A 26,711-nucleotide genomic window follows, 5' to 3' on the forward strand; every position below is an offset into this window, starting at 1 on the left:
AAAATGACAGCAACTTGTCTGTTCCCCTTCCCCCAATTCCCCAGCACTGTTCCCATCCCCCCAATTGCCCAATAAAAAAAATCTAAAAAAAATAAATAAAAGAATAAAATAAAAAATAAAGATGAGACTCCTGAAACCCTGAGACATCAAGCAACCTGCCCAAAGAGCTGGATTCCAAACCTTTCCATCTTGGAACAGAATCCTTTAGCCTGCCTAGAAGGCAGTACACAGCCCTTTCAAAGTGCTTTTACTTTCACCATTACATGTTCTTCTCTAGACTTGATAAAATATACTTCCATGTTCCAGTCTTTCTTCTTCTATCTTCCTTTCCATCGTCCAACAGAGAAGAGACACCAACTGTCATCATACGTGGATTTTGTACACATGCAATTTTGATCACTCATTGAAGAGTGTGAGCTCTGGGTTTGAACCCTGATCGCTGTGTGATCTTGGCCCAGATGCTGCCCCTCTCTGATCTTTGGTTTACTTGTCTTTAAAACGGGCACAAAATACCAGTCCCTGTAAAGATGAATGGAGTCTCACCCCTGTCCACTGGTCAGAATGGTGCCTAGCAACACGTAGTAAGTGATTCCGGGTCAGCTATTGCTGTTTTGATTATCATTTGACTCTGGAGCTGAAGGAGAATTAACAGCAATGGGAGGGGTGGGGACAGGAGAACACAGGTTCCTCCAGCGGCCCTGCTCTACCCCATAGCCCATCTCAGACATGACCTCTGAGCTGTTCTCGGTGCCATAATTAGACGTGCTTTCCTCCAGCTCTCTGCAGTGTGAGCCTCTCTGATCCTGAAGGGTACATCGACTCCAGTGACTACCCACCGCTGCCCCTCAACAACTTCCTGGAGTGCACGTACAACGTGACCGTCTACACAGGCTATGGGGTGGAGCTCCAGGTAACCACAGAAAGGTGCCCTGAAGTGGCTGCCTCTCCCAGCAGGAAGTCTCTGAAGGGTTGTCTGAGTTCAGCTCACTGTTATCATCCTAACTAGTTTGGCTCTCTCTTTGCCCTAGCCAGGGCAATTTAGGCTAGGCTTTGGCAAATAAATAGGAGCTCCCAACTCAGGGAACAGCTGAGATAGCTTGGCACTCATGGAGGGAAGGGGGCATGTTGATAAATTGTGAGTCCTGATACCCAGAAGGAAAGTCCTTTAATACTCTGCTTATCAAACACACACACACACACACACACACACACACACACACACACACACACACTCAGGGAAGCCTCACCTGGCTTTTTGACTTGTACATTTTTGCCTGTAAACTAAGAATGGAAAAGCAGGGTATCATAGTATTCAAATATCTGGGTTCGCAGTCCCAGCATTATCAGTTAAAGCTGCGTGACTTGGGGCAAGGGACTTTGCCTCTCTGAGCCTCAGTTTCCCTATCAGTAGAATAGAGATGATAATGTTACTACTTTATAGCATTTGGGAAAGGAATGCATATGACATTGCACAGAGAGCAGTCAACCAGAACCTCACAGAGAGAGAGAACGCTCGGTGCATGTTACCAGCTATGCTCACCTTAGATCCAGGCCTTGCCCAAATGACCACCCCATCGTTAGAAGTCCTTTTTAAAATGGACTGTGGAGACATGCCTGGCAGTGGTGAACTGTCCAGTTCAGTGTTCTACAGAGGAGAGGAGCAGGGTGAAGCTGGAAAAAGAGGCCAGGACCACGTGGTGGCAGACCCTTCCAGGCCAAGGTTAGAGCTCCAGATATGAGCCTTTTTCTAATGGGTAATAAAGAGTCATCAGGAGTTTCTGAGCAGACTCAGTTGTATGGCCTGAGCTTTACTCTAGGAAGGTTTTTCCGACTTGTACAAAAAAGATCAAACGTAAGCTGCAGAACCTGTGGTCTTTGCAGCCCCCAGAGCTTAGCACAGTACGTGGCACGTAGTAGGTACTTAATATTCATGCAATTAAAATAAGATGGAGAAAAGTTGCAGTCCTTCTGATTCAAGCACTTAATGAACACTTTCCTCCATAGCATGGAGAGACTCACTCTGTGTCTAATACTGTTGGGAGCCCTTTCTCAGGCACAACAGAATTCCTTCATCAAGCACCTATTATGTTCCAGTCAAGCTGTCGACATTGGGGGATATGATGATGTGCCTTAAAGCAGTTCACCATTTTGTAATTGAGACAGGCATGCATAAAAGACATCAGGATGCCATTTGAAAAGGCCTCTAGTAGATGTTTATAGGAGATGCTGTAGAATCACAGTAGAGGGACAGGCAAGCTCCTTGGTAGTCAGAGAAGGTCTCACAGAGGAGGGCAATTTTGGTGAGACTTTGGCCAATGAATAGGAGTTTATCAAAGAGAAAAGAGAGTAGTAATATAGATGGCCTGAAAGAGGGAGGGCTTATAGGGGAGGCCTGCCTTGCTTAGATAAGGGGTAGAAGGGCTGGGATTCCAGGTTCCACTGGGAGAGGCATAAATATCCAAATTGGGCACTAGGAAAGGACTAAAGTCCCCACCCCACCCCCGCTCCATTTGTTCAATGTCCTTGTGTACACCTAACGCATCTCCCTTCTTTCTCCTCCAAGCCGGGAGAGTACCAAGAACATGGTTCTTTGAGGAGTCTCTGGAGTTGGAACCACCATTTAGGAGGACAAGAGCATGGCACCTAGAAATGAGGCCCGCTGCTCCCTCACCAATGCATGCAGAAAGGGGGGAGATGCATTCCGTCATTCTATCATATTTATTAAGCACCTACTGTGTGTCAGACACTATCTTAGGCACTGGGGACACTGAGCAACATGGAAACGTCCCCAGTAGCTCCAGGAGAACTTACCTCAGCTGCCAGCACCCAGAAACCTCCCACAGGACCCAGCTGTAGGGGCTCACAGGTCCTGGCAGTGCCTCTGATCTTCATCTTGGTCTCCCTCTGTCCCCTCAGCCTTTGGGGAGAGGAGAGGAGCCCAGATATTTCCAGGGCTGCGGCTTGGGGCCTGTCTGTCCCATTGACTAGGGGCTGGTTAAGGGGTGCTATGTTGGTAGTGTCTGGGGCTGGTTGGGGGGGCCTGGCTCAAACACAACTGAGTTTCTCTGTCCCCAGGTGAAGAGCGTGAACCTGTCTGAGGGGGAGCTGCTCTCCATTCGTGGAGTAGACGGCCACACCCTGACCATCCTGGCCAACCAGACACTCCTGGTAGAGGGGCAGGTCATCCGAAGCCCCACCAACACTATCTCTGTCTACTTCCGGACCTTCCAGGACGATGGCCTTGGGACCTTCCAGCTGCACTACCAGGGTAGGATCAGGCCAAGGCTGATGGGAGGTAGCTGTGTGCCTCAGTTTCCCTCTGGAGCCAAGGATTCTCAAACTTTTTGTCCCAGGGGTCCCGCTGGCAGCTTGGTAAAACTTAATGAACCTCTTCTCAGGATAATGTTTTAAGAGCTGAAAATAAAATGTATACAATGAAGAAGGAAACCAGGCATATTGAATTACAGTTGTCAAAATATTGTTTTAATCGATCTCATAATCCACATGCTTCTTTATGAACAGATTAAATAACATCTCCAGGCAGTTCCGATAATTACTGTAGTTTCAAAGTAAGGAGAAGCGTAAAAAATATGTCAAGACATCCATTATGACGTGAAAATATCTGTGATTTCTCTTGGCAACAAAGTCACAGGTTCCACGAATATGTTACAGTGTGTTGCCTACATTCATGATTGAAGGAAATACCACAATTCGGTTAAATGTTCATGAAAATAAGCAAGCCCCTTTATCTCCATTCAAGTTCATGGCTCCTGTGTTTGATACATGAATCCCATGAAAGTCCATGGACTTCTGGTAAAGAGCCTCTGTCTCTGTGCATCTTCTACAATCTGTCTTTTTTTTTTTCCATTTTGTCTGTTTTGTTTTTTTTTTTTCATTTTGTTGGGGAACAGCCATGGTCATTGGTTACACATTGCTTTCATGCTACAATGGCATAGCTGACTCTTTCAAGGAGGGTGCAGCTCCCAGTGACCCAAGCGGGGATCGAACTGGCAACCTTAGTGTTATCAGCACCACGCTCTAACCAACTGAGCTAACCGGTCACCCCCCACCCCCACCCTCATTTTATCTGTTTTTAAAGTCTCTGTTCTTTTGCTTTCTGTTCACATCTCTCTTCCTTCGTTTCTCCTTCCTTCACTTTACTTCCCTTCTTTGTTGTTCCCTTTATTTTTTCCTTTCCTCTTGCTGTCTCTTCATTGCCACCCTCCATTCTCGCTCCTTCTCCCTCTGTCTATCTCCCCGCCACACACACCTCATTGGGATCGCATTTTCCCAGCTCCTGGGCAGTTCCCACAACCTCACATCCCTTCCTTTCACCAGGGGCTCCCCCTGGAGATTGCCAACTACCTGAACGGAACGTGGAGTCGTTAGCCATCCACCTGGGTATTGGGGATGATCCACCTTTGTATTAAATTGACCAAACATCTGCAAAACAATGTATCTTTCACTTCTCCCTGGATGTTTTGGAAACAAGTAGATGACTGTATATGGGAGCATCTATTTCATCACAGCTTTTCAATATTGACACTCCCCTCTGTTGTCTTAATTCATTAAAAATGGGGGGGAAAATAGCTTGTTGAGCCATGAACTTGAATTTTTTCCTCCTTAGTGAGTACTGGGAATACAAATATTCCGCACTGCAGGAGAGATCAGACCATAATCCGTAATGGAGCTAAGGTGGATTTAGCATCCTGTTATGGAAACTGAGGAGCTTAATGGGACCACACATGCCCTTCTGCTGCCCCCATGTAGTGAGTGCTGATTGCCAGACATTGGATTAAGGAGGCCCTTCCTTGGCACTCCCCGTGTCATCCTTACCACGGCCCATGAGGAAGGAGCAGTTTCCACTGGAACGATGAGGGGGGAGTGAAGTTCCGGGCCCTGTGTCACTTTCTCAAGGTCATGCATTTGCTCAGGGATGGAGTAAGGATGGAAATCCACATTGATCTCTCTCCAGAGCCCGACCCCTTCCCTACCCGCATAACTGTTTTTCAAATCCTCTGGCATTTCCCGAAGAGCTGGTTATTCTCATTCTGGTCCAAGAGTCTGCATTTTTAACAAACACCTGCGTGCAGGTGGGACCACCCTACCTGGGTGATATTGCCCCTTTTCTATGCCCAAGGAGAAGGCCATTCTAGGTCCATGTGGAAAGAGGCCCCAGTGAGATTTGGGAACTCATTTTTCACCCCAAACCTGCTGTCTCTGGTTAGGCAAGGTTGGGAGCTTTGAGCCTAGAAAAAAGTGCTCACCTGGCAGTCTCCGCATCATATGACCAACGAGAGTCACAAAAATACCCTGCCCCAGCACTCTGGAGTCCCCGGGGGGGGCCTCGTCTTTTCTACTCAGCACAAATTTACTCCCAGGATGTGGGTCACGTCCTTTATCTCCCTGCTCAGTGGGACTGACTGTCTACCTTTGCATTTCTTCCCAGCCTTCATGCTCAGCTGCAGCTTTCCTCGCCGGCCCGACTACGGGGATGTCACAGTGATGGACCTGCACTCGGGCGGGGTAGCCCACTTCCATTGCCACCTAGGCTACGAGCTCCAGGGTGCCAAGACGCTGACGTGCATCAACGCCTCTAAGCCCCACTGGAGCAGCCGGGAACCCATCTGCTCAGGTGCGCGCCAGCCTCAGCCAGGCCGGACACGGAGGGTCCACTAGGAGCGGGGAGACCAACCCCCAGAACATTAAGACTGACCTTAGGGATAGGCTCTCAGCCCAGGAGAAGAGACTGCTCCAAATGTAGATGATGGCTGCCACTTACATTTTTATGTCATAAAGTACATGTATCATAAAATTGACTATTAGGGACACTTTTCACAATATTGCGTAACCATCACCAGTATGTAGATCCAAAACAATTTCATCACTTCAGAAAGGAAACCCTGTACCCATCAGCCATCACTCCTCACTCTTCCCTTCTCCTCAACCCTTAGCTACCACCATTATGCTTTCTGTCTCTATGAATTTGCCTAGTCTGGACATTTCAGATGAATGGTATCGTATAACACGTGATCTTTTGTGACTGGCTTCTTTCACTTAACATATTGTTTTCAAGATTCATCCATATCATAGCATGCTTCAGAACTTCATTCCTTTTTTTTTTTTTAAAGATTTTTACTGGGGAATTGGGGGGATGGGAACAGTGCTGGGGAATTGGGGGAAAGGGAACAGACAAGTTGCTGTCGTTTTGGTCTTCAGTCTAGTTGTGGAGGACGTTGCTTCACTGGCCCAAGCTGGCACCATCATTGCGCTTTTCCCGGGCAAGGCAGATCAGTCGCCGGCTTCTGGACGGCCGCTCACTGCAGCTACTGGCCGCTCACGCTGGCTGCTGGCTACACACGGTAGCCCATGGCAACCCACTGCAGCAGGGGCTGCAGCCTACGCCGTCTCCAGAGACTCACGGCAGCCCAGCTCCAGATCGAGCTGTTGTTCAGCATCTTAGCTGTAGAGGGCAGTGTCACTGGCCCTCACATGTGGGATCCGAACCGGGGCCCTCTGGCGTCCCAAGCCAGTTCTTAACCATCGCGCCACTCGGCCGGCCCAGAACTTCATTCCTTTTTATGGCTGGATAATATTCCATTGTGTAGATAGACCACATTTTATCTGTTTATTCATTGCTGGACATTTCAGTTGTTTCCACTTTTTGGCTATCGTGAATAATGTTGCTATGAACATTTGTGTACAAGTTTTTGTGTGGGCATATATTTTCATTTCTTTTGTGGGTATACCCAGAAGTGGAATTGCTGTGTCATTTGGTAATTCTATGTTTAGCTTTTCAAGGAACAATCAAACTATTTTTTACGGTGGCTGCACCATTTTACTTTCCCACCAGCCATGTTCAAGAGTACCAATTTCTCCGCAACCTCAGTAGCACTTGTTATTTTCCACGTTTTCTTTTTATTATTGTAGCCACCCTCGTGGGTGTGAAGGTCTCTCACTGTGATTTTGAGTTGCATTTCCCTGATAGCTAATAATATTAAGCATCGTTTCATGTGCTAGTTGGCCATTTGTATATCTTCTAGGAGAAATGTCTATTCAAGTCCTTTGCCTATTTTTTATTTGTTTTTTTGTCTTGTTATTGTTGAGTTGTAAGAGTTCTTCATATATTATGGCTACTAGACCTTTATCAGATATATGACCTGCCAATATTTTCTCCCATTCTGTGGGTTGTTTTTCTCTTCTTGATAGTTTCCTTTGAGGCAAAAGAAAGTTTTAAATTTTGACAAAGTCTAATGTATCTAGCTTTTCTTTTGTTGCTTGTGCTTTTGGTGTGGTGGCTGCCATATTTTGACCCCAGTCAGTATGCACTGAGTACCATGCCAGGGCTGCAGTACATCTTCACCGCAATCCTACATGGTGAACCATTATCTCCATTTTACAGATGAGAAAGCCGAGGCTCATGGAGGTGTATGTAGGTCCTGGCCCAAAGTCATCAGATAAAAAGTGAACTGAATTCAGACCCTTGCTTTCTCTTACTACACCTTCACTAGTTCAAAATGCGGTCTGCAGACCAGGAAGTTTGTTAGAAATGCAGGATCCTGAGCCTCACATCAGAGCAACTGAATCAACACCTACATTTAACACAACCTTTGATTGATTCATGTGCACGTTATAAATTGAGACGCACTGGGCAATACCATACTGTCCCTGCTCCAGTGAGCAAATCCTTGAACCATCCTCAGCCATCAAGACAGCAAAACCCTATTAGATTCTCAAAAGTCCTGATGTGACCAGGAGAGGATAGGCTGCCCATATTAACTGAATGCCTTCTATGGGTCAGGCCACGAGCCATGTACAAGGAGAGTACTGGGGACAATAGACATAATTCCTGCCCTCCAGGCATTCATAATCAGTGGAATCTAAAAAGCAAATGAGAGCTGATGAGAAATTCTGAGGTTTAATTCTCGCAGCATTGTTCCCCCAAGGCCCTTCAGAATTTTTCTTCTTTTCTTTTTTACAAAGAAAAAAAGCACAAAAAAACCCTGAAACCATAGGGCAGTTGGTCTCCACACCTCTCTCACGTTAATTCTTATCTATGTGTGAAATCAGGAAGGAATTAAGCCTCAATTTGTGCTAAGAAAGATGGATGGCGAGCCACAGCTGGCAAATTAAAACCAAAAGAGCCATCAGTCGGCTTAATAAGGCAAGAAAGGGGAGCAAAAAGGCAGCAAATGCGGGGCAGCTTGGGGAGGACAGATGGCCAGTGCCCACACCGTGGACAGCGTCCTCCATCTCCTCGGCTCCTGAGCCACAAGGCAATAATGATGGCTATGTTTTGAATACCTACTCTGTGCCAGGGACTGCGCCTAGCCCTCTACATGCCTCATGTTATTGGTTTCTCACCACAGTCCTCTAAGAAGGGTGGAATTTTTGTCGCCATTTTACAGTGAACTCGGGGTTCAGAGAGCTTCAGTGACTTGTCCTAGCTCCACAGAAGACACGTGGGGCAGGCCAATTTTGACCTTCAACTTAGGACGGGAAGGCAGTCTGGAGAGAGAGAGAGAGAGAGAGAGAGAGAGAGAGAGAGAGAGAGAGAGAGAGCTTGCACACAGGCCACCCACTTGGTTCTCCGTGCGTGGTCCTGAAAGAAGTACAGGGCTTCTTGGCAATGTCTTCACTGTGGGTCACAGCAGGGTCCACAGCAAAGAGAGCCATTGACCTTTCTGTCCTACTGCAAGTCCTCATCAGTTGTGCAGTCTTTCAACAAACATTTGATGAAAATCAAATAGCTCCTAAGAACAAGAATAAGACTACCCACCTCTTCACACTTGTGTAACTCTTCCCAGTTCACAAATCACTTTTTAATATGTATTAGATTTGTATGACAAAAGTAGTACATGGTTGTGGTAAAAAAAAAATTTTCAAGACACACAAAAAAAGGTAGGAGTAGATAATTTTATATTCACGGTCTCAATTGATCCTTGCATATACAGTAGTTCATTGAAATAGGTATGGCAGACCATTTTCTAACTTTTTTCCACCTAAAATATGATAAGCATTTTCCTATATTCTCAAGTATTTTTAAAAATATTTTATTGGGTAATTGGGGGAGGGGGACAGTGTTGGGGAATCGGGGAAGGGGAACAGACAAGTTGCTGTCCTTTTGTTCACCATCTTAGCTGTAGAGGGCGCAGCATCACTGACCCTAATGTGGGATCCGAACCAGGGCCCTGCTGCTCAGAGCTGGCGTCCCAAACCAACTCTTAACCAATGCGCCACTCGGCCAGTCTTCAAGTATTTTTTGAGAACAGGGTTTTAAAAAACTATATAAGTGAAATGTATTTATTTCACCAAGCATCTGTGAGTGAACATTCATTTTGTTTCTCATTTTTCACTCATAGAAACAACCTAGCAGTGAACATCCTCATTCATAATATTTTTTATGTGAAAAATCTCTAAATCTTTTCCTAGGATAAATTCCCAGGACCTTAATTACTAGGTCAAAGTGTTTCTAGATTTTTCACCAAGTTGTTCTTTTGAAAGGTCACAGCAGTTTGCATTCTAACCAGTCCTGAAAACAGCCTCCAGATTATTGTCACTTTTTGTCTTGACCAATTTAGGTGAATGAAAACAGAATATAGTTTAGATTTGCATTTCTTCGATTATTAGTGGGGCTGAAGTTTGAGTGCTTACTAAGTACTAAAAGGATATTTTTTTCTTTTGTAACTGCCTACTTATGTCTGTCTTGATTACAATTTTATAACTAAGAATCAGGGCACATCCAGCACCATGAAAGCATCCTTAAATCACAGTCACTCTCTACCATGAAACACACATGATCATGGTTATAATCATGGAATAAGATATCTTATCAAATATGATGAACCCCACCAAGGAGACAGGGATTTTCCATGGTCTCCATCTTCCCATCCTGTTTCCTCACACAAAAGGACAGGGGTGGGGATCGGGGGAGGTGGTCGAAACACTCACTTTCTCTCTCTCCTCTCCTCTCCTCCCCTCTCCTCTCCTCTCCTCTCACTGCCCACTCACCCCTACCTTCTGACCCCAGCCCCTTGTGGAGGGGCTGTGCACAATGCCACCATCGGCCGCGTCCTCTCCCCAAGTTACCCTGGAAACACCAATGGGAGTCAGTTCTGTGTGTGGACGATCCAAGCTCCAGAGGGTCAGAAGCTGCATCTGCACTTTGAGAGGCTGTCGCTGCACGAGAAGGACAGGTAAACCTCTGAGGGTCCCCAGCCAGCTTCGTTCCCTCCCGGAGTGTTAGAATGTGGCTAGGGATTTGGAGTCTTGAAATGGCTGAAATTCTGGCTCATGGAAGTCAAGGAAGAGGTGGGGACGGTGGCAAAACCATCAGCTTCGATCTCATCCTTTTGGGGGTAAGGAAGCTAGGGCATACAGAGGGAAAGGGACTTGCCTTAGGTCACACAGCAGGGTAGAGGCAAAAGGGGAATCAGGTCCCCCACATCGCACTGCCTCATTCTCTCTCTTGCACATCCCTTTTTGCAGCTGAACAAAGAAGGAGTGTTGATTTAGCACCTGCCCTGTGCACAGTCACGTACTAGGCTTCATGGAGAACTGGAGAAAAGTAGAGAACGTTAGTTCCTGATGTGATAAGAAGCTGACATGGAAAAAACTAGGTTTACCCACATGAACTAACTAGGGAAAAGTGATCTAAACCTTGGAAAGAGAGAGGATAAGGGAACCCAAAAATACAGTAGGAGTAGTATCCCAAGCTGGGAAAATGGGAGGGGAAGAGAACAAAGATGTAGAGGGAAGAGTTGGCAAGTCTGTTGGGGGGGGGGGCGGGGCTGTGATAGGGGTTCTCTGGAAGAGAAGGAAATAAAGCCATGAAGGTAAATTGGGGTCATACATTAAAGGGCTTTGAGTGCCAGGCTGCTTTTATAGGCTATAGAGAGCCATGGAAGAATTCTGAGTAGAGGAGAGAAATGAAGAAAGGCTTTTAAGATTTTCCCCAAAACAAAGTCTATCTAAATGCCAGTCCCATAATATGCAGCATAAAAGGTGGGTACTCTGGTCAAACATGTTTGGGAGACACCAGATAACCAACCCCTGTCTTGGGAGGGACTAACGTACATTAGCCAGCAAGGCACTGACAAGTCCTACTGGCAAAGTGTTTCATTTTTATTTAACCCAGCTTTTCCTAAACGCATTTGACCACAGACCAACGGTATGTGGATCTGAGACATTTTATAGAACATAGCTAGAATATTGCTATTTGGGGGAAGATTAACTACAGAGATTTTGAGATCTCGAGGGATCTTTTTAGCCAAAGTCTTCAGTTCTTTGAAAAAGGAGTCCTGGGACATGACCCCCAAGACACAACAGAGTCAGCAGGGATTAGAAGACTGTGAAGAGGTCCCTCCTCACTCTTGGGATAACCCCTCACTCCTCATTCCAGACACAGTGGACACATGGCAACATGAATAAACGCTAACATTTATGCATTTTGGTGACATTAGAAATTCATTTGGGCAACTTAATATAAAGCCTTTTTGTGGGTCATGGTTAAAAAGTTCAAAGGATTTAAAACGCCTGTTTATGACTCCATAAAAATAACTGACCGAATTTGTATACTGTTTTCGTCTCTACTTTTACATAATTTCTTTAAAAACACCAAAACTGGAACCAAATTTCAAATGGTTTTAATTAATGTGAATACCAACACTTTGTCTAACACATTTTATTTTTCAGGGCCATCCAGGTCACAGTCTCAAAGCCCACCTATAAGATAGGTCAGAAAGACATTAGGATCCTTCCTCTCATAGGTGTGGAAATTGAGGCCCAAGATGTGTTGAGATGTGTGTGCACTCATTTGGTGGGGAATTGGAAAGTGGAAATCAGGATTCCTGGTTCCCCGCACAGAGCTCTCAGAGAATGACAATCAGAAACAGAGCCTGTTAGGGGTCAGATGTTTCATAAAGCTGACTTGTATACCTATTGTGCCTGGGCAATTTATATACCCATGGTCTCTAATCCCCACACTGTCATGGAGGTGGGATTGTGTGCATGTTACAGATAAAGAAACAGAGGTTCAGTGAGGTGACGTGCCCTTGTCCAAAGTCACACAGCTCAGAAGGTACAGAGTCAGGACTCTGAATGTTTGACTATATATACCACTGTTTCAGAAATGATGTCAGCCCATTAATCTCAACAGTTCAATAAGTAATAATGATCAATATCAAGTAATTCGCCTGGTTTATTACACTGTCCACATCACTTTCCCTACAACCCCAGAAGCAATCCACAAGTCTAGGACAAGCATTCTAAAGAAAGGAAACAGGGACTAGAAGGTAAAGCAAGTCACCTGGGCAAGGAAGGGGCTAAACTAGGATTTGGGTGTGGAAATGCAGCGCTCTGCTCACTGCGCACCCCTCTGGCTGCTGTGTGGCAGTGGCCCAGGAAAGCCTCTTGTTGGTCCTCCTCCTTTTCCCACTGCCAGGATGATGGTCTACAGTGGGCTGACCAACAAGTCCGCTCTTCTCTATGACTCCCTTCAAACCGAGAGCGTCCCCTTCGAGGGTCTGCTGAGCGAAGGCAACAGCATCCGCATCGAGTTCGCATCTGACCAGGCCCAGGCAGCCTCAGCCTTCAACATCCGGTTCGAGGGTGAGTGTCTCCTGGGGCGATGGTGTGGGAGCAGGGGGAGCATGGCAGGATGGGGGCTGGGTCCTGGGAGGTAGAAATCTGGCTGGCCAAGGTGGAGGGAGGCCTAATGGCCAGACTGACCCTTGGATTTTCAAAAGCAGACTTAGCTTTACTAATAACTATGCCTACCATTTACTGAGCACTTACTATATGCCCAGTGTCTCGTGTGCAGTGTGCATCTGATGCTCACTGCACTGCAATGTGAGAGCCGTTATTATCTTTTCGATGAGTAAACTGAGGTTACGGAATTGGGGTGATTTGTCCAAAGCCACCAGTTAGAAACCATAGAGCTAAGACTTCTGTCCAGCTTGAATGTGGACCCTTAAGCTCTGCTCTACTCAGTGAGAGCTTCCTCCAAGAAGCATTAGTAAGGGCCTCTTCTGCTCAGCCCTGACCCTTTAAGAAAGGGTGCTCTTGGGTATTGCATGTCCCTTTGGGGGACTTTCAGTGCTGTCTTCCTTACATTGGTCTTTCTCTTACACAAACTTATGGTTTCAAGTGTCAGAAATCAACACTCTTACTTATGGGACCTGGGAAGGGTCCTTATGGGATAATAAAAGGAATTGAAACACAAAAACTCTGCAGGGTTTGGGAAGGCAGGAATCCCTAGTCCCATTTTAAATATGAAAAAAAGAAATGAGACCCCAAGAAGCCAAATGAATGGTCCAAGGGCCCTCAGCTGGTCACCTATAACCAGATCACAGTGTCTGGGTCCTGTTTTCCTTGGAACTCCCCTGGTCATCAAGAAGGGACCCCTCCTCTGAGACACAGCACTGTGAGTGGTGCCTGGCTCATCTGGGCTGCTTCCTCTCTTTTGAATACCCACCCCCAGCCTTTGAGAAAGGCCACTGCTACGAGCCCTACATTCAGAATGGGAACTTCACCACTTCTGACCTAACCTATAACATCGGGACCATTGTGGAGTTCACCTGCGACCCCGGCCACTCTCTGGAGCAGGGCCCGGCCATCATTGAGTGCATCAACGTGCGGGACCCATACTGGAATGACACCGAGCCCCTGTGCAGAGGTGAGTGGCCCAGCTGCTCCCCTCCCACAGTGCCCCAGGGACCTCCATCCCCTCAGATGAAAAGGCCGCGGCCCCAGTTTAGAGGCATGTCACCAGTGTACATACCGAATTTAGCATTTGCTCTCACTATCCTTTGGGTCAGGTTTGCTGCTTGTCCTTGAGAAAATTACAACATCGATCAATTTTAAAAGGTGCCCCTTCCTCCAAGCACAGGTCTCATAATGCACAGCTTCATGAAAAGATTTCTGCATAAGGCTTAGCTCCTAGGATCCCCCTCTGCTGTGCATTCTTGCACAACCCACCCAACAACTCAGGGCTGTCCTGAGCCTGATTAATAATAATAATAATAATCATCATCATCATTAATAAAAGTGCAAAAACTGTGTCGCAAGCACTCTGCCAAAGGTGATATGTGCACATTATTTGATTTCATCCTTGCTACAGCCCTTACTATTAACCCCATTTATAGATGAGGAAACTGAAGCTGTGAAGTGACACGCCTCAGAACACAATCAGGGTAATTGGCAGAGGATGGGATGGAACTCAGGTCTCTCTGTGCTCAGAGTCCTGTGCCCTGAGTCCCTCTGGACAGGGTTGGCTTTGTAGAACCCTCATCTGCATGGGCCCCCAGTGCCCTGCCCTCCCCCCTTTCCCCATATTCAAGGCCACTGAGCCACCCCGAGCCTGGAGGCCTGCGGAGCATGGAAGTAATGACGAGAACCTGTGCTCCTGGCAGCCACTGCCTGGATGGTGGTTGGCGTGAAATCACAGACTCGCCGTGGTGAGGGATTGATCTCTGTATTAAATGTGCTGGTTTAACAGAGCGGAATTTATTGGTGCTCTGGCCTCTGCCACATTGAGAACTTTCCAAAGCGGTAAACACAGTGGAATTTAAAGGGCCAGGCACCAGGCGCGGCCACATCTCTACTTCCCGTTCAGAGCCGGGGTCTTTCACAGTTATGTTAACTAAGAATTACTGAGCACGTCCCTTGTGCTGGGCACTGTGCTGCGTCTGACACCCATGAGCTCAATTAAGCTTCAGAATAACCCAATGAAGTCAGCAAAGGTGTTACTCAGCTTTACAGAGAAAGAAAACTGAGGCCCAGGAAGTTACGTGCCTTGTCACAGAGCTTGTTGGTGGCAAAGGCAAGACTAGAACCCAGAGCCACCTGACTCGAGGGTACCATTTCTTAGCCACTGCTCATCCTGCACAAGAGCAGGGCTGTTAAGGGTTCATCAGCACCTTGAACTCTGTCCTTGGTCCTGAAATAACTACAGCTCCACCTTCATCAGCTCTCAGCTAAAGGAGATAGGGGACCAGCCCTAATTTATTCCTCCCAGGTGAAGGTACCTGACCATCATACATGGTGAACCATGACTGTATGACTTCATAGCCCACACTCTGAGTCACTAACCCACATTGGCTTCCTTATAAATAAAGCGTGTCTAGCGTGTCTCTCTGTGTCTCTTACAGCCATGTGTGGTGGGGAGCTCTCTGCCGTGGCTGGGGTGGTGCTCTCTCCAAACTGGCCAGAGCCCTACGTGGAAGGTGAAGATTGTATCTGGAAGATCCACGTAGGGGAGGAGAAACGAATTTTCTTAGATATCCAATTGTGAGTATTTATCAGTGGGGACACTCAACCCAACCAGACTGGGGGAGAAACTGGTCCTCCTTTATTCTTTCAAAGAAAAAAAAAATTCTTTCTTAACATTTCAAAATGTTAAATAAGCATCTACTATGTGTCAGGGGCTGTGCAAAGAACTGGGGTCCCCATGGTGATGGAAACAACATCATACACACAGAGAGAAGGTCCCTATGCTCAGGAAGTTGTGTCTACTAAGAAAGCAGGCCTTCAATGAGGAAATGCACTGATCATTGCATACTGTATCTCTGATAAATGATGTAAGGGGAGGTGCACGGTGCTAGGACATTCTATACTGGGGATTTGATATGAAGAGGATGGTCAGAAAAGCCTTCCCTGGGAATCTCTGATACTAAAGCTCAGAACTAAAGGGTGAGTTGGAGTGAATGCACCCAACAGGAACAGAATATGCAAAGGCCCCTTGGCAAGAGCAAGCACAGCATTTTCAAAGGGCTGAACGGCGCCAGTGCGGCCAGAGGAGGAGGGCAGTGTAACACGGTACTGCAGTCGTTTGTTTCCTATATGTCCCTCTTAACTGCACCAGAAGGTCCTTGCAGTCAGGGCCTGCTCTGATTTATCTCTGCTCCAGGGTCTAACACAGAGCCTGACACACAGCAGGTGATCAGGTAATGATTGCTAAATAAAGAAATGCGGTAGTGAATGGGCTTACTGCATGTGTGGCTGTTTCTTTACTTAGTAGGGTTCCCTGTTAGATGCTCCGTCCTGGACTCCCCCTCACCAATTCCTCAGGGATCAGGGCACTCACAGAGATAAGGAAAACGCTTACTCTGGGCCAGATGCAACAGTGATTGCCCTAAACATGTATATCTTAGGGATTCTCCCACAAAAATACTGTCTGGTAAAGTGACTATCCCATCACCGGGATTAGGACCACCCAGCGAGCAAGTAGCAGAGCTGAAATTTGAATCCAGGCTGTGTGGATGCTCATTCATGCTCTTTCCACGGCCCTGTGTGAAGCTGAGAAGGAAACAGAGATAGATGGTGGTGTCTGGAGAAGCCAAAGAAAGGGCTTCCTGGCAGACCCGGGCACCATGGCTGGCAGGGAATAAGATGCCAAGTGCTGAAGGGCCTCTCTGGGTGCGTCCAGGACCTCTGGGGGTCAGTTCTCCCCTCAAGCCTGTGGTGCAAACCCAATGGCTGGGAAGGTGGACTTGGGAGCTGTCTGGTTCTACAGAGGAGCCTTGCAAGTGAAGAAGGAAGTAAATTGCGAAAATATGAGTGGCTGTCTTTGGAGGCTGTCCCCTAGAGACCATGGAAATGTCCTCAGAGGCTGTTCTAGGACCTCCTGTTCCAGTTGAGTCAAAGATTTACAGACACTGCTCAGCTGCCTGTTGTGGGCTTGGGGCCAGGTCAGCCTGGGTGAGAATTCTGTCTCCTCTGCCTCCCAGCTGTGGAACTTTGGGCTTCTCTCTGGACCTTGTTTTTTCTCACCTGTAATGAGGGTCTCGGAACATTGGTATTTCTGTAGCTGCGGAAGGCAGGTCTTAAGCATCCCTTGCCCATTGCCTCACTCAAGCACTCCTCAATGAGAACTTCCCCCCTTTCTCTTATTCTCATCCCTCTGACTTCTACAGTTTGGGATAAAGTGCTCATTTATTCAAGACATGATTTTTGAGTGTCTGCTATGAACCAAGCACTGTTTTAGGCATGGAAAAGGCTCTGATAGTTGTCCCTTCTGCAGTAAAGTTTATATTGGAGAGGAGTGGATCAAATGATCTCTATTAACTCTGAAAAAATAACTGTACACCTACTGTGTGCAAGCACTAGACTTGGCGCTGGAGGTACAGTTGTGAGAAAAATGGAACAGTCTCTGCATCAGTGTCTAGTGGGCGAGGTGGATGAGAAACTGTATGCAGTGTAATAAGGGAAATGGCAGGAAGGACAGGCAGCTGGGGGAGTCTGAGTAAAATCAAGGAGGGCTTTCTGGAGGAAGTGACTTCTATCTAAACTGGGATGAGAAGGTAGGCAAGTGATGAGAGGAAAGGAAGACAGTCCCAGCAATGAGAACAGCAGTTGCAAAGCCTGGAAATGAGGAAAAGGTGTGGCTCATTTAGTTACTTAAAGGAAGTTTAACATGGCGGTTGGGTAGGGGTTACAGAGGCATAGGGTTGAAAGGTAGCTCTGGGATCTTCTCAGCTGAAGTTTCAAATAGAAAACTTCATTCTAAAACAGCTTCTTCTAGGAAGTCCTTCTGTGATTCTCCATTGCCCTCGTGATTAAATAAATTTATGGTCCTGGTGTATGAGCCCCTCCCAGAAGTTATCGGACAAATCATCTCAGCCTTCAGCCAGGAAAAGGTGCAGTCAGCTCCTGATTTCCTGACTTCTCTTGCAGAAGGTCCCTTCTAACTCCACTCCCCAAGAAATTATCTGTGGTCCCCTCCCTTCTGCTAGATTCAGCCGTCCTCTCCTTGCAATGCACCTCCCAGACAAGTGATCTCACTTCACCAAGATTGGCCCACGTCTCCCTTTGGTGTCAGAGGTCTGGACAAGGAAATGAGAAAATGGAAACCCTGCTTTCATCCCCTGCAGGCATCAAATATTTAATTAACCTTCAGCTTGACACAGAATGGGGTTTTATTTCCACTGTAAAGCATGCAATGGGGCAGCCGATGCAACCTGGAGCAATTAAAGCAGAGACCCTTCCCCAAAGCCAGGTCACCATTGACATTAGCATCAGGAAGAGGGGAGACTTTCTCTCTTCTGGTCATCTCAGTGCCCTAGATGTGAGTGTTGACTGGAAGAGAGGGCCCCTGACTTCCCTCCTCAGCGCCCTGACAATGATCCCTGAGCAACCCTGGAGCCATCATCATTCCTTCTCGGCAAAATGATGGGTTGCCTTGAGCTGAGAGGATGCAAACTCAAACTCTTACAGGGAGCTGGTGTTGTCCATTCTATCAGCCGCACAGGCAAGAAAGATTTGGAGTTACTCTACAGCAGTGGAAAGCTGATAAAGGTTCAATCACTGGCTTTCTTGGCAAGTGGGTGGGTGGGGAGCAACGCCCTGATGGGTAGCATTTGCCAGTTTCTATGGTTTCAATACTCCCATCATGGCTCTCCCAACATAATGCCAACAGGCTTGCCAAATGCCTGGACCGTTAACAATCAGCTCACGGGACCCATATGAGCCTCCAGTTCCAGCACACTCGCTGTGAACTGGATTCTTCTCTCCCTCTCACACCCTGTACCATTGTCCTCTGTACATCCTGGTGATTCTACTCAAGAGTCAACATATGCCCAGAGTTGTCTAAGCACCTCTGACACCTCTATACTACCACCATGGTCCAAGTCACCACCCACTCATCCCAGGATTATTGCAGCAGCCTTCTCACTTTTGTCCCCTTTGGGGCTATTTTTAACCCAGCACCCTGCATGATCCTGTGAAAACCTAAGGCAGGTCAATCTCATGCTCTGCTCAAAACCCTGCAATAGCTTCACATTCTATCCAGAGAAAAAGCCAAAGTTCTTACAGAAGATCCCCTGTGTTCTGGCCCTGGGTACGTCTCCTATTTCGCTTCTTTCCACTCTTCTCCTTGGTCTCTCCATTTGGCCACAATGGTCTCCTTGCTGTTCCACAAACGTACCTCAGGGCCTTTGCACTGGCTCTTCCCCATCTCCACCACCACCAGAATGCTCTGCACTTAATATCCACGTATCTCTGCTCACAGATTCCTGCAGGCCTCTGCTCACAGATGACTTTCTCTGAGATGCTCCCCAACCCCCTCTCTAAATTAGCACCCCTATCACTCGTAATACCCTTACCTTGCTTCACTGTCCCCATAGCACTCACCACAACCCAGCATACCACACTTTTTGTTGTACTTGTTGAAGTATTTCAACCCCTGCTTTCTCCACTTAGAAAGTCACCTCCATGAAAACAGAGGGTGGTTTGTTTGTTTTTTATTGTTTGATTCACTGCTGTAATCCCCATATGTAGGTCAGTGCCTGGCCCATGGTAAGTGCTCAATAAATAAGAGTCAATGAAATAAAGGCAACTTGTTGTGGTCATATGGCCATGAAGTTTCAAAGCCAGAATGTTCATTCAAATTTATACCCAGCTGGCCATGATGCACAAGGGAGACGTGGGGGGTGGGGGTGCGGAGGGGAGTCAGAAAGATATGGGAAGAGCCTCTGAGAATATGACTTCCATTTATCAATCAACCCACATTTATTACATGGCAAGCAACCTGGTTAAGAAATCACTTTTTGGCTAAAAATTATCAAACAAAGCAACAGTAGTGGGAAGATCCCCAAGAGGTTTCATACAGTGATAATATCAAAGGGTTTCCCATCACAGGCTTAGAAGCAGACTCTAGAGTGGGGAGACTCCAGAGGTTCCCCCAACCCAATGATGCTCAAATGCACTGGTAGAGTTTGGGGACCAAGTGGGATGGGGTTTGGGGAGGCCCTGTTGCTCTTCTGAGTAATCTGGGCACCAGATGCTAAGCCGAGGTGAAGGTGATGGTGGGACTACAGACAGGCTCCCAGATGGGGCTAGTGAGGAGTGTATTGTGCCCCCTCCTCCACCAGGGCAGCTCCTGCTTCCTCTATGGGGCACCCAGCCAACATCATCCCAGGGCCTTCGGATGTGAAGTGACATCAAAATCAATTCAGTCCAGTTTCAATCACCACGGACATGTTGTGAAGACTGTAATTTTTGTCACTGAGCAAGTTCAATTTGCTCCCACACTCATTGATTGAGCGTCCACTGTGAACAAGGCGCCGGCTGGGCTCTGGCAGTGAACAAGACAGACGCAGCCCTGCCTTCCGGGAACCCACACTGTCAGCTGACATGGCACAAGCAAGAGGAAACACAGGGCCTCTCAGCGCCTGGAATCGGGGAGGAGAGCCTGGTATAGGACATGGAGAAAAAGCTTTCCTGAGAAAGCGACATCTAAGCCAAGGGTTCTCAACTGGGGGTGATTTTGTCAAGTGTCCTAGGGGACACCTGACAATGTCTGAAGGCATTTCTGGTTGTGATAATTGGTAGTGGGAAGGGGGTGCTACTGGGATCTAGTGGGGAGAGGTTAGGGGTGTTGCTAAACATACTGCAATGCGCAGGACAGCCCCCACCCCAAAGAATTAGCTGACCCAAAAGGTCATTAGTGCCAAACTAGAGAAACCCTCATGTGACCTGAAAGACAGATAGGCGATGGGCAAAGACGTAGGGGAACAGTGTGGCAGGCGAAAGGAACAGCATATACTAAGGCCCAGAAGCAGGAAAGCCCCACTCTCTTCTCATTTGTCCATAATATTGAGTATATGCTGAGCACTTAGCACAGCCCAGGGGCTCACATCCCAGGCTCCTTCACTACAAGGACACGCAGTGGGTTCTATTATTACCTCCATTTTACAGATGCATAAACTGAGGCTCAGAGGTGTGGACGTGTGACTAAGATTCCATGGCTGGGAACCAGCAGAGCAAGGATTGACACCCTGCTCACTGTACCTCCAGGGTCTGGGATCCCCCCAGCACTTGACAGGAGCTGGAGGAAGCCTTGAGTGGCAAAAGCTTCATGGTGCAGGAGATGCGGCATTCATGAAGAAGGACTGCTAGGCAGCAGTGGAACTGGGCAAGGCCTTGAAGCTCGCCTTGAGGAGCCTGGGCGTGCCCAAACCGGGTAGCAGTGAAGGGGATTTAAGCTTTGCAGAAGGGAGCCGAGTCCTGCAGTCACCAGACCGAGGCGTTCTCTGGCAAACTCTGGCGCACACTTGGCAGAGTGACATCTGGACTTGGCACCTCCTTCCTCCCACAGAGGGAGTGAAAATAGCATCTCACCAGCGAGGGTTACGTGAGGCCCAAGAGCTGCTGGGTTTAATTTATCTCGCTTGGTTTCCGCTGACAGTTTTAGTAAACCAATTTGGGTTTGATAGTAAAAATAATTCTGTCCTCAGGGCCCCTCGGCCCTGCCTAAGTGTTTGCAATTGTTATTTATCGCAGTGGCGAGGATGAAGGCGTTTGCACTGCAGACGGAGCTGGGTAGGTGGCCCATGGCAGGCACTGGGCAGTGTGTGCTGAGTCATGAGGACATAGCCACATGTGCCAGGCGAGTGGGGACTGTTTCCTCCCTCTCTTACTGGGCAGGTCTGTTGATGCTGTGGGCATTGAAGATAACAGTTCTGACCAGTCACTATCTATGCGGGACCTACTATGTGCTGGGCCCTGAGTTGCATAGTTTATATCCATGAGCAATGATGAACTTTAACATTATTATATAGAGATAATAATGACATAATATAGAGTTAATGTGAGTGGAGACAATGACAGAGGGGTGATTATCCGAATTAGAGATAATATATGCAAATTGCATGGGGTCTGGCGCATAGTTGGCACTTCATAAATGGAGATTACAATTACCCAGAATCCTTATAAGGCTGATATTAGCATCATCACTTTATGGATTTGGACATGACAACACAGAGAGGTTAAGTGACTTCCTCAGGTCACACAGCTAGTAAAGGACAGAGCCAGGGTTTGCACACACACACCAGTGCCTCCACTTAATTCACTGACTTAAACAGCCTTTTGGGGGACCAGCTATAGTCTCAGTGATGAAACAAGGAGGTCCCCAGGCCTCCAGCAACTCAGGAAGGAAGTATGCCTATAAACAGACAACCTGGAAAGACGCAGTCCAAGTGTATGGACAGCGGTGTGGAGGTGGGGAGGTTGCGGGGGCTGGATTTATCTCTGCGGGTTTTGCAAATGTCACACAGAGGATGACAGCCAAGCAGAGTCTTGAAGAGTGTTAGTTGGCCAATCTATAATGAAGGAAGGGCTTTCCAGGAGGTGCCTGGGTAAGCAAAAGATTCAAGCAAATGAAAACAGTGGCCATTGGGCACCAAATGGATGCCTGGAATTATAGCATTATCTAGGACCATCTACCTAACATTGTTGGTGTTGGAGGTGGGAAGGGGGATGCATAATCTTAAGATAAGTCAGGATCCCCCAGGCCAAACTTTCATCCCCCTAAAACCTAGCCCCTAACCCATCACGAGCCTCCCAGCTCTACCACGAATCTGCCACTTACTCTAAAGCACAACTGAGCATGAAATTTTTAAATCTTTAAGGATGTGTTAAATCTCTATCTATCTCTATTTATCTATCTATCTATCTATTTCAAAATAAAGCATAGAAAGGAGAGTAAAAGGACTAAGGAATTATTGATGAAGGCATCATGGGATGGAAGAGCTGGGAGGGGCCCAGAGAGGGGAGGTAACTTACCGAGCATCACACAGCATGTCACAGTTAGGAACAGAAAGACAGCCTGAGTGTGGCTGCAAGAACTGAGCACAGAGGCCACGATGCTGAAAATGCCACATGGCAGAGGAGCCATGAAAACTTCTAGAGTCAAAGAGAGTTGCATTTAAATTCTAACTCTGCGGCTCACGAGCTCTGTGGCCTCAGGCCGGTTATTGACGGCGGTGATACCTGCCTCGTAATGGGATATTTTGTTCACGTTATCCCCAGTGCGTGGCACACAGAAGTACTCAGTAAGGATCCGTTGAATTTTTTTAAAGAGCCGGTGAGTTAGTTAATTAAATAATGTGGAAAGTTCTTAGGAAGGTTTCTGGCATAAAATAGGCAAATAACCACAACTAACACTATTTTCACCCCTATTACATGCCAGAGTTTATGCTAAACACTTAGCATGTATTATATTATTTTGTGGATGAAAATGGCCAGCATTGTCATTATCATCATCATCAAAATCCATGTCTAACATTCATTAAGCACTTACTATTTGCTAGGTACCAAGTGTTCTACCCATATTAAATCATTTAACTCTTACAAAGAGACCTATGTGATATCACTGTGACAATCCCCATTTTACAGATAAGGAAACTGAGGCTCAGAGAGAAGTCACTTGCCCAAGGTCACACAGCTAGGAAGAGGCCAAGGCAGGACTCGAACCCAGGTCCCTGGGGCCAGCGCCAGTGTTATACCACCCAATGAATGGTAGTGAGCTGCTTCACAAGGGAGAAAGCCCTTCCCTCATTTTATAGAAGAAGACACTGAGGTTCAGAGTGGGGCCCGCATTTCCTGGGAACCTATTATAAATATACATATATCTTTGGAAGAAAAAAGTTTCAACCAAGCTCCAGCTTGCCTTCTCTGGCTCCCCTGCAAAGCCCAGCCCCAAACCTCTCCCAGCACAGTTCTCTAACCAGGAAATAAAATGGACCTAATAACAAATTCCAATAACCATATGATTGATAGCTGCAGAATATTTCTCTTCAGCTGCTGCCAACCTGCTCTGTGCTAAGTTAATGTCAAGCCCTAAAAATTAAGTGCCTTGTCCAGAGGCACTTCAGTCCTTCAGAGATATAGCTGTTTGGGGCTGCAAGAATTCAGCTGGGGAGCCAGACGAGAAATGAGTGCCAAGAGTTGAGGGTAGCATTGGCCCCAGGAGCGTGGATTTCCAGACACCAGCAGAAATCCTGGAAGAAAAGGCCACAGTGGAAATAAAAACCTCCCCATCCATGAGCTGAGGGGATGAGATTTCCCCAGCACCAGAAATTTTAAGGAATCCAAGAAGGAACAGCCAAGTTCATAGAACCCACATTCCATCCTGTTGCAGATGAGGAAACTGAGGCCCAGAGATGGGAAGAGACTGCTCCCAAACTCAGGGCATAAAATGGCAAGCTTGTGTAATAACATTGCTCACGAGTCTACAGTTCAGCAAAGAGGTTTTTGTGGTCTCAGCTGATTCACTCGTCTGGGGGCAGCTACGAGTTGGGTAGGAGGTTCTGACCTTTCTCATGTATTTGGAGTAAATTGGTGTCAGATGATCTAAGCAGGCCTGGACTGAGCTGGCTCATCTCTTTTACATATGTCTCTCATCCTCCCCCTGCTAACTCAGGCTTCTTCCCTTGGTGATTGGCCAGAGTTCCAAAACAATGAGCAGAAGCATTGAATGCCTCCTGAACCTGAACTAGGGATTGGCACAGCATCATGTCTGCCATATCCTGTGGCAAGCCAAACAGCAAGGGCCAGTGCAGATTTAAGGAGTGGAGAAACAGACTTCATCTCTTGATGGCAGACGCTTTGAAGCCTTGATTCAAAGGGTGCAGATGCAGAGAGGGGCAGAGCTTTCAAACCATGGTGCACTCAAGTTACCACAGCCACAGAAAAGTGAGGGCCAGAGCTTAAGTCTCCTGGCTCTAATGCAAAGCACCAAATGACAACACGGTGTACAATGACCCTGTGAGTGGCCACCATTATCCCCATTTTACAGATGAGGAAATCAAGGCTCAGAGAGGTGAAGTAACTTGCCTGCAATACCCAAGCTAAGAAGTAAAGCAGACAAGATTTGCATCTAAGGCTCAGTGCCTGGCATTTGGAAGGCTCAGAAAATGTTTCCTTCTCTACATACTTTCAACATGTGGGAGGAATACTCTAGAAAGATCCTGAGTTTTTTCAGAAAGAGGGAAAGGCCTTTGCTTGTTGGAGGAAGTCTTGGGTTCAGGTCCCAACAACTTATTGGCTGTGTGACCTTGGATAAGACACTTCCCTTCTCTGAGCCTCAGTTTCCTATCTGTAAAAAGAGGATAATAAAAGTACCTACCACCTCTTTGACTTTCTGAGAGGATCAAATGCTTGGCAAGGGCCTGACACATGACACATGCTCGATAATTTAGTTGGCAGCTATGGGAATGATGATGATGAAGTTCTTCCATGGCGAGTGCACAAACTGAGCTACACACACACACATGCACATGCATGCATGCATGCACACACATGCACGCACACATGCATGCATGCACACGCCATGCACGCATGCACTGCAATGCATGTACAAAGGCTGAGCTGGGGGTTTGAGTGTGACACTGAGGAATGTAGTGGCTTCATCCAAAGGCACTTCCGAGGGATCCCACCTGATTGTTGACACCCCCTCCCCCACTGTGCAAGGAGTAGTCGTCATCAGTGGTAACTTGGACACACAAGTTCTAGAATGCGTCCTCCCCCGACACCTGCCATTTTCCTGCTCCTCAGCCATGCCAGGCTCCTCCCAGCCTTGGTGATTGCAGGAGCATCTGTGGGAGGGGACCTGCCCCCGTCTCGAGCAGGGACATCGCCTTGCTGGTGCACACCTGGGAGTGCAAGACGTTCGGATGCGATTAGATCAGACATTCCAGGGAGCCAGGACTACTTACTTTATGAGTCCCTAACGTGCAGCGACCTCGTGCTCTTACTGTTGGGTAAATGTTTATTGAGGGAACTCCATGTGGCTGGTGATACATTAGAGTTTCTGAGGCCCGGAGATAACAAGAACTCTATGGGTTGAGCCCTTGCTGTGCCAAACTGTTTTGAGCGCATTACCTCTGGTAACTTATTCTCAAAACATCCAATGGGTTCACATGGTTATGTTCCCAATGCCACAGATGAGGACACGGCGGCTCGGAGGGGCTCGGTGGCTCGCCAGCTGGACGTAGGGGTGCCAGGGTTCGGACCAGGCTATATGACGTTGAGCCAGGCTCCCCGTCACATCTCAGCCCTGCCTCATGATGTAGATAGAACTCACATTATCCTGACGGCCGCCAGCCTCCCTTTCAGAGTTCTGAACAAGCCAGGGACGTGCTCAGACATGCGGTTTAGACAGCGGGCCCTGACAAGAGGCACAGGATAGAGGGAGGAGTCAGGAAGTGAGGCATAGGGCAAAGGCCCTGACTGTGGTCCTGGGACGGCCGTGGTCCTCTGATGGCTGTGGTCCTGAGATGGCTGTGGTCCTGTGATAGCTGTGGTCCTGGGACTGCCATGGTCCTGTAATGGACGTGGTGCTGTGATGGCCATGGTCCGGTGATGGCCATGGTCATGGGACAGCTATGGTCCTGGGACGGCCGTGGTCCTGAGATGGCTGTGGTCCTATGATGGCCATGGTCCTGGGACGGCCGTGGTCCTGGGACGGCCGTGGTCCTGGGACAGCCGTGGTTCTGTGATGGCCATGGTCTTGGGACGGCCGTAGTCCTGTGACGGCTGTGGTCCTGGGACAGCCATGGTCCTGGGACGGCCATAGCCCCAGGAAGCCCCTCCACGCCTGGCTGGTGCCTCTCAGGAAGGGCTCAGGGTGAATCCTCCAGGTTCCTGACCGTTTGTTTTGGCCTGGAGAACAGTTCCCACGCAGAGCCCACACTGCCAACCTTGGGCTTACAGGGAGTCATTTGACAGCTCAGATGAGCCACACGAAGGCTTTACAAGGTGATGCCTTCAAGAGGACGTGTCATAATGGGGATTCAGAATGACAGGGAACATATCCAGCAGCTGCCAGCTCCTGCTGGGGAGGGCTCCTGCATGTCTTCCTCCAGCAGTGCGGAGCCCTCGGCCCATTTTTCTCTGCACATGTGCCAGGCACACCACACACACACACACACACA

The 26,711-nt window shown here is 47.7% G+C and overlaps 1 protein-coding gene across 8 annotated transcripts in view; it reads left to right on the forward strand.

Annotated features, from left to right (window-relative positions):
• Positions 1 to 26,711, forward strand: part of SEZ6L (seizure related 6 homolog like) — a 188,421-nt gene that overhangs the window by 121,542 nt on the left and 40,168 nt on the right. For all 8 annotated transcript variants that reach the window (XM_019663965.1, XM_019663966.1, XM_019663967.1 and 5 more), the window contains 7 exons: positions 777 to 910; positions 3,076 to 3,268; positions 5,450 to 5,635; positions 10,031 to 10,196; positions 12,443 to 12,609; positions 13,481 to 13,675; positions 15,150 to 15,288. In XM_019663965.1, coding sequence (XP_019519510.1) covers positions 777 to 910; positions 3,076 to 3,268; positions 5,450 to 5,635; positions 10,031 to 10,196; positions 12,443 to 12,609; positions 13,481 to 13,675; positions 15,150 to 15,288 — 1,180 coding nt within the window. The remainder of the gene's footprint in view (positions 1 to 776; positions 911 to 3,075; positions 3,269 to 5,449; positions 5,636 to 10,030; positions 10,197 to 12,442; positions 12,610 to 13,480; positions 13,676 to 15,149; positions 15,289 to 26,711) is intronic.

This window comes from Hipposideros armiger, unplaced genomic scaffold (assembly GCF_001890085.2).
Source record: "Hipposideros armiger isolate ML-2016 unplaced genomic scaffold, ASM189008v1 scaffold_411, whole genome shotgun sequence".
Taxonomy (NCBI): Eukaryota; Metazoa; Chordata; class Mammalia; order Chiroptera; family Hipposideridae; genus Hipposideros; species Hipposideros armiger.